A 9,283-nucleotide genomic window follows, 5' to 3' on the forward strand; every position below is an offset into this window, starting at 1 on the left:
CACTCCCATTCTCTCTCTATCTTTCTTTACTTTCTTTACGACTTCACTCTTTCTGTTCCTTATTTTTTTTTTTCATACATCATTTTTTATTTGCTTATTTATACATATTTTTCTCACTAAATATTAACTTATACAAATGCTTAAGTCATTAGCGCTTAAGAGTATGACATTAAATTTATGAAAATGTAGCAAAAGAGAAATAACAAAATAACGGATAGTATATAAATTTTTATCCTTCGTTTTCTATGGTATTAGTATATCAAATTGAATTCACAGATGCTTTTTGTGTGTGTCGTGTGTCTGTGTCGTGTGTCTGTGTCTGTCTGTCTGTCTGTGTGTGTGCGCGCGCGCGTATAAATGGGTTATTGAGTAATTGGGTGGATATCCGCGTGTGTTAAATTAATTATAATTAATAATTATGCATATTTATGTGTTCAATAATTTCGTGCACATTTTATCGAAGGTCAGTACATTAAATCGTAGCTTTCTGTCGTATCGCACAGTCTTTCGTATTAATATATAAATATGATGTGGTCGTTTTATCCTGCCTGTATTTCCGAATCTCCAAGACGATCAATCCCCTCTGTTTCTTTCGCTGATACGCGCTCTTTCTAGAGCAGGCTCTTGATTTCATTCGATGGTAACACGCGAAACCATCAATCCTCGCCTAGTCAACCACACTCTGTAATAAAGATTTTGGTAAATCAATATTTTCACACGTATTGAATATAAATATCAAAACTTTTTTTAGCTTAAATAACTATACGACGAACGGCAATTACTGTTAAATAACAAAATAAAGGAGATCAGTAATGATTATAGCAGACATTACAATTTATTCCAATGTAGTAAGTAAAAATTAATTTGTAGAAATCATACTGACAGTTGAAATTTTTAAATAATACTTGAGGGATTAAAATACAAATTAAGCAAAACATTGTTAAATAACAATTATTACAGGTAGAGGTAATCAAATGTAACATAATTTCTCTTATTATTAAACCAATAATAATTAACATAATTATTATATGTATTTAAATTTAAAAATATCTATGATTATATTATGATACATTTAACACTCTTATTATTTCATTGCGATTATTCAATCTCTATTTACAAAAGAATTCGTTTGAATAAAGAATTCGATTGTTATTTGAAAATGTATTATTAATTAGAAAATTTTTCAATTAAATATTCATCCCATAGATTTTCCATTAGAAATTAAACATTGGATTTTATCGATTTTGTAGGATCGTAATTATAACTATCATTTTTTCCTATAAATCTTGATTTACAAAGTCCAATTTTTTATTTGATTGTTAAGATAACTTAATTTGAATAGTTTAAATAATGAAACTCACCCAATACCAGTCCCAATGAGGAGTGAGAGTATGTTCGTCAAGAAAAGCGTGTAGAGCACCTCTTTAGAAAAGAGGCCATTCTTGCCAACCTTTGCAGTCCTGATGCTGTACGTTTTCCGTCTACCCATTCCCAATTTGTGCTTCAACTTCCAGTCTCTATATATATATATATATATATATATACATACATATAAGAAATAAGTTAATAAATCAAGTGAAAACGGAACAGTGATTTATTCTACATAATTAAATTCGATTATACAATTTGCAATTGTCTCGATGACCCATTTTTGTGCTTGATGTTACTTTATGAAATGTAATACAATTTTATACAGTCTGTAAATGCATAGTTCAGAATTATGATAGTCGATGATTAAAATACTTGTCCAGTAAACAGATTAGTGATGGCACAAGAGTTCCTTAGTTAAGTAAGCACTAGCAAACGAAAATAACGTTAGGACTAAAGTAAAATCTGGTTAAAAATTATGACATCCACTTTCCCCATATTATTATTGAAAACCCGTATAGATCTATTGATGTTCTGGTTAATTTAAATGTCTACTGGTTACCGAAAACTCTGTCCATTTTTTCGTTTTGATTATTACAAATAATATTTCATTCATTATTCATAAATAGTTTAAATTAATTAAGTTTAAAAATATTTTAGAAAAAACGCAGACTTTCAACATGTTCATGCATTATTATTAATAATTTATATGATATACGTAATTTTTATCAATTTTGAAACATATAATTAAAAAGCCTAAATAACTTTAGAGTAATACTGTCTGTACGTATATATTAATAATCACATTGAATTTTAAATATTTTATTATGCCTTCATTTTATTGGATACATATATATATATATATATATATATATAAATATATTTCATATTTTAATTTACTCTACTTTACTATACATGTAAAAAATGAAAAATATATAGTACGTAATTATTGTTACTACTGCATGTTAATACTTTGTAATCATAATAAAATCATAATAAAAGAATCTATAAACCATAATATAAACGAAAAATCTATAGCTTTTCTAAGCAAAATTTGGATTGGTTTATAGTAAAGTATTCCGTATACGATTTTCTTGCGATACTGAAAATCTAATGTATTTACATATTCTTTTATTAATAACCGACTACATTGCTTAAACTTTTTTTATATAAAGTTTAAAGTATTATAAAAATTCAATTCATAAAGTAAATAAATCAAATACGTAAACATATGAATGTGAGGACGTATCACGAGGAACGTTAAATAATGCCTCTAATCTTTAAAATTATGAATTATGCTCGAGAATCCGGCTCACTTATTAATAACACCGATGCCTAAAAATATTCGATCGCGCACATACGAATTCCACTGGTAAAAGCCAAGTAACGAGATCTAGCATTTTATTCGCGCTCCAATTTTAGCTTCCAGGGACTCCAAAAGATGATATTGTCAATGACACTCCACGCGCTTCTAAACATGAGAACAACTTTTTAATAATACGGCACTTACTGCTACCTATCCTATTTTCGATGCGTAAGTTCAGAGGGGTCCGCGTCAGATAAAGCTGCGCAAGTAATCGTGGCTACTTTGGATGACACTCACACTCTGAAATACGGGACAGAATGTCGGGAGGTATTTGGATACGCGCTTATACAGCACAGAATCTAAAGCGAAAGGCGTTTCATTATAGAAAATCCGAGACGTTATTGGAAGCAGGCCGAACGAAAAGCATTGTCATTATTGGAAAGGGTAGTACTCTGCTTAGGTGATCCCTTTTTCATGAAGAATTTCATACAAATGGAAGACGACTGTGATATTTGTAATCATGCTTCTTCCCAATTTTTAGCGCAGTGTTTTATTCTTGATGAATTGATTTATGGAAAATTGTTACATAGTCTTACTCATAAAGATGTCGATCATCAAACAATTCAAGGACAATTTTTTACATTTAAATAATAAAAATTACTTCTTACTTGAGTCCAATTTGTTCCGGCTTGATATTCCACTCGTATATCCAATCCGAGTTTTTGTCTTGATCGACATCCTGAAACACATAGAAAAGTATCGTTACTGGCGTAAGAAACGAATTTTCTCAAAAAAGGTATTTAACTTTAATATTCATATAAAAGAATACAAAATGTTATGGAAAAATATTGTATATCAATACGCTTTTCTTTTAATTAATAAATTGTTAAAGAGAATAAAGAAATATATGAGATTAAATTAGATAAAAGTCGTAATTATCGCAAATTATTGCTGCATTAATTCGTAACTTTCAGTATTTATTTTCATCTATTTTTTAGCTTATTATACTTACCATAGTTATCTGTAGCTTCGTTATGACTGTTGATCTTGCAAATCAAAATCCACATATACAAAAATATAAAAAATAATACAAAAGCAATTCTTATTTTATTGAGTATATCTTCGAGAATACAGTATTATTCTACAAGTTTATTAATTTATACTTTTATTTGCTCTACTTTAACAAAATATATATGAATATAAGAAATTAACGCAAAAAACGTGAATTCTTTAAATATTATTAACAATTTTTTTTTTTGCCTGGTTATGAGCTATTATAAATTATTAATATAGCTGCACTATATTCCGAATTTTTTATTCATAAGTTCAACTCAACGTATTTGATGACTAAGATCGCGATAATATTGAATTTTATTAATTACGACTTACAAAATTTAAAAATAGAATCAAACCTTATTTGCTCATCAAATGAAAATATTTATATAATTACTATAATTAATTTATATAATTCCTGTAATGGAATTATACAAGAACAATATGAATTCTACATTAAAATTAATAATTAATGAAAAATATTTAGTAATATTATTATCATTAATATTTTTAATATGAAATTCTTATTTATATTAACATTTTGGAACTAAAATAAATTAAATAGATAAATTTAATAGATTGTATCTTGAATCTGAAAAATTTAAGATCATATTGGTAATACAAATATATTTATACCCTACATATTTGCACGCAATCTAATCAAACATATATTTGCATTATAAATTTTTATGACTAATTACTTCGTTTAAATTTTCAAAGATTTATTAAACGAGCGAATTTAATTAATTTTTTCATTCTTTGTTTGACTTGTTTTTATACTATCATATGATTAAGCACATGCATAGTTTAATAAAGATTTGTCGATTGAAACATTCATAAACAGTTAAATAAAATTGTTATCATGTTATAAAGATTTAATCACAAATACTTGTAAATAATATATGTTTTTAGAATATTCATATACTAAATATATATTTAGTGATTTTAGTTTAAGAATCATATATTATTAAATTATATTAAGTTCCTAGCTAAATATATTCTTTTTTTGTTAAATAATAATCCATTAAAAAAAATTAATATAATGCCTTCAAAAGAAGTCACCACAAGTGCTTTAAACAAGATATCAAAACAATAAAAATATATTTACAAGATCTTAAAAATTATTTAATTACAATTCACATTAGAAGATTTTTCTTCTGCTAGCAAAATTTAAAATTTTTATTTTATTTTTTATTAATTTTTATAACCATATATTTGAGACATCGCCGAATCCTTTTCAAATTATGTCATGAGTAACCAACACACACGTCGCTTGTTGTAATAATAAATAATTAAAATAGTATAAATAAAAATGTGCTTGTTTTAATCAACTTTAAAATGAAGGACATAAATTGTTAATAATAAAATAATAATAAAATTATTATTATGATTGAAACATAGTTACAAAAATATAGTTCTTTATTTTGTTAAGTATATTATTTAATTAATATAAAATTAGTATAAAATTTATTTAATAAATAAATATAAAATTATCGTATACCTAGAACTAAAACATTACAATAAAGCTTATCAATTTGTGAACCACTACCGTTTCACACTTTTTTATTTTATTCTTATAATTTATGCGTATAGTATCCAAAATAAAATTAAAATATGAAATAATTTTTATTTTATGTATTTCAAAATTTAATAATGCTAAAATATATTAAACATCAAAGAAATAAATATTTCGAAGAACGCTTTTCGAAGCTCAAATATTTTATAGGGCAAAGTTAAAATTCAGTTGAATATATATATTTAAAAATGAATTTGCATTATTGAATAAAATGTTCAACTGTTCTATAAACCTTGAAAAAATTCAGATAACAAATTAACGTTAAAATTATAAACACTTACAATAAAATAAAATTTTTTATATGATTTCGAAATAGTCATAAAAATATTTCAATTAAAAAAAAACAATGTAAAATGGAATAAAGCATAGTATTCATATTAATGATATAAAATTTAAAAACGAAAATTTTCCTTTTAATAAATTATATAAAAAATATGTTATTTCATTTTCCAGTGAGGTTTGGAGTGCTTGGATTAGAAATCAAACCTATATCTTTCTATGTTTAGGAATGTTATGGATTAATACGTAAAACGCAATAAAAAGGCAATTGAAAATATTTTTTATTATATTATTATAAAATCAAGGTTAACTTACTGACATTTATCATTTAGAAACACATTGATGTCTTAGACTCTTACAAATTTCCGTTACGTGTTCTTATCTATTAATCCATTAGATAATATTTAGAAAATAATTTAAATTTAACAATTATTATGCATCATAATCTAAAAACATTGTTAAAAATTATTGTATATATGTTAATAAAACATAAATTAATTGTGAATATCTAATCCTAAAATAAAAATTCATTTTATCAATAATAACGAATAGAATCAGTCTTGTACCAAAATAAATAAACAGCTTATATATATATCATGCAAATGATTATAACTTCGGTAATATCAAAGAAAATGATAAAAATGCGCGGAAACAGAACTTTCAACTAAGACGCCAAGTATATTCATAATAAAGAAATTTCAATTGCGATTTATTCTCTAGGCTCTAATGTACTAATCAATCGTTTAATATTATTAAATTGAGTAACAATTATTATAAATTACTTGATTAATAAAAAGGATGTCTTATTTGAAACAGCAAATCTCAGAAAGTAAAATCCTCCGCCGCTCGCCTAGTTCAGAACAAAGCAAGTTACGCTTTTCTTCAACAAAGTAAAAGAAGCTAAAAAAAATATGAGCATTGCAAAAAATGATACCAGACTCTTATATGAGAAAGGTTTACTTTACAGTGTTGTTTGAAGTACATAATCCTCATCCATATATTATCTAGACAATGCGTATCCCGGTATGCTGTTTTATTTTCTATTAAATTCCGTGAGAATAATTCGTTATTATGGCAAATAGGCCTGCTTACACATGAAGTTGGTAATATATCTTATAATGCTTATTATATTCTTATAACCAACTCTTTTAATTTTTACTTTTAAGATTTTTAAATATAGTGTTATTTTATTAATATATAATCAACAATATGGAAATACTTTTTTTTTTAACAATAATATTCTAATTAAAGTAATCATTAACATAGTGACGTTTTTATTTAAAAATATTTTTAAATAATATATTGCGTAAAGATATATTTAAAACTAAATAATTCTTTTAAAGAAAATGTCTTTTTAAAATAATATTTCAAATTCAATAGCAGTAATTTGTATTGAATAGAAATGATCTACCACAAAATATTAACAATATTTGCATACAATTTGCGTTAAATGTTATTTTTAAGTTATTTATTTCTGTAATATTTATAGACATAAGTAAAATTAAATTTTAAAGAAAACTTTAAACAATACAATAGTTAAAATTTATAATGAAAATATTTCTTATAATTATATTAGTTTTATAAATTCAAATTAAAATGTCAAATATAATTAATGAAATCAATTATTGTTTTCTATATAAATAAAAAAATAAACAAGAAACAAGTAACAATAACATTAACATTATACGATAATTTTCTTATCATAAAATAAGAAAATAAATCATTAATAATCTACATAAATAAACACAAATGATATGATAACATAAGTTCCCTTATTTGTCAATTATTATTTTATCATAAAAAACAAAAATATAAATCGAACCAATATCAATGCGTCAGTAAGCTCTAAAAATTAATTAAGGCTAGTTTTAATCTCCACAGACTTTTAAATAAGATATTTGCGTTATCTTCAAAAAATTCGAAATTGAAATAAGTGATATAATGAAATACGTATAATTGTAATAAATATGAGTTAAATATGATAAAGATTAAAGTTAAAAATTAATGCTTAAATGAATGTGAAGAACCATTAGGAATGATATTTCCAATACAGAATCTACATCATTTTATCCCAAATTATGCAAAAATCCAAATTAAATTATCTGAGTAATTATTGAAATACATATCGAGAATTAAATGTGCATTTATTGCGACTTTATGGTTAGAATTAGAAAAAGAAATTCTTTGTGTACGCTTGAACTCAACAAGAAGTAATCTTTTACAAGATGAATTAACATATTAATTACAATATGAACAACTACTTCAATTATTTTCATTGTCATTTTACGTATAACATATTTAGCTTAAGATCGCGAAGAAAAAAAATCATAAAACTTACTCTTCTATGATGATTTATACTCTTATATGACAACATTATAAAATTTGTTGTCGATCGTAAAACAAGTATATATATATATATATATATATATGCGTGAACATGCGTGTATGTTTGTGTGTGTGTATAAAATTATGAATTGAGTTTAAAAAAAAAATTAGCGAATTAAAAATTGTTTTGCCTATTACGGTTCATTTATAATTATATTAAACAACGGCTAAGTATATTTATATTTTCAATGTAATTGCGAGTTCAGGATACTCATGCATCGAAAATAAACCTAAAATTTGTAACGCTCACATATTCATTTAACAAATCCACGATTGTTATTTACTAATAAGACAAGTGTATATATCAAGTTATAAGTAAAAATAGTTTAGGAATACTCAACTGGGTGTTCTTGTACGTATGTGCGAGAGCGTATCAGTAGAATTACCCATTTAAAAATATGCACGAGTAAATGTACTTTCTGGAAGTGAGTTTGATACTCGTCATCTCCTGTCAGCGATCGCTAATTGAAACAAATTCTTAGAAATTTAAAAGCCATAGACCTAATTATTAAATTGAGCAAGACTAATTTGAGTAAGAACCCGTTAATCAATGTCCGTTATCTTGCAGCTTCACTACGAATACGAGCTAATGTCTTAAAACTTTAGCCTAAATATAGATCACCCCTTTCCTTGCGATAATTTTTTTATTGCTCTAAATCATGTAAATAATGGATATTATTTTGTATTATAATTCAGAGCTATATTCTTTTTTTTGTTTCGACTTCAGTTCATTGAACATTACTAGATGATTAGCTTATTATAAGTTAGCAAACCTCGCACGTACACAATTACACGAATGCGCAAGTATCAAGTTTTAACACTTTTATGAGTGAGGGAATTAGATGATTTATATACAAAATAAAATAGATACGGAATACTAGTATACGAATTATTTCGTCGCTTAATAAGGTTGCCTTGATTGCATGGAAGTAGTTACTTAATTGAAATAATTCATTATTGTGCACTGAGCATACTTCAAGTAATTCAATGCTATAAATAAAGAAGAAAATAAACAGAAATCTCGCATATAGATAAACTTTGAAATTGTTTCAGCATGCCTACTTTGGTGATAGAACCTTCTTCCCTTTTCCACTCGCCATGATTATATTGTTTTGATTATTCTTTTTGATTATTAGAATATAGAATGAGCTACTTTGAACAAAAAAAGAAGGATTTTGACGAAAGATAAATTGCAAATACAATGCACTTAGTTTAATAGATTTTTTATCATGCCTAATATTACAAAGTTTAATACCAATAAATTTCACCCTTGTACAAATTCTTAAGCGATAATTTCACGTACAATTATATAAAGC

The 9,283-nt window shown here is 25.0% G+C and overlaps 1 protein-coding gene across 1 annotated transcript in view; it reads right to left on the bottom strand.

Moving 5' to 3' along the window:
- Positions 1–1,102: 1,102 nt before the first annotated feature.
- The window catches only part of BNIP3 (BCL2 interacting protein 3), a 29,721-nt gene continuing 21,540 nt past the window's right edge, over positions 1,103–9,283 (bottom strand). Inside the window, exons 4-6 of the mRNA XM_011502003.1 lie at positions 3,343–3,413; positions 1,362–1,517; positions 1,103–1,109 (exon numbers count right to left, since the gene is read on the bottom strand). Coding sequence (XP_011500305.1) covers positions 1,103–1,109; positions 1,362–1,517; positions 3,343–3,413 — 234 coding nt within the window. The remainder of the gene's footprint in view (positions 1,110–1,361; positions 1,518–3,342; positions 3,414–9,283) is intronic.

Source organism: Ceratosolen solmsi, unplaced genomic scaffold, assembly GCF_000503995.2.
Source record: "Ceratosolen solmsi marchali unplaced genomic scaffold, CerSol_1.0 scaffold10, whole genome shotgun sequence".
In the NCBI taxonomy this organism is placed as follows: domain Eukaryota; kingdom Metazoa; phylum Arthropoda; class Insecta; order Hymenoptera; family Agaonidae; genus Ceratosolen; species Ceratosolen solmsi.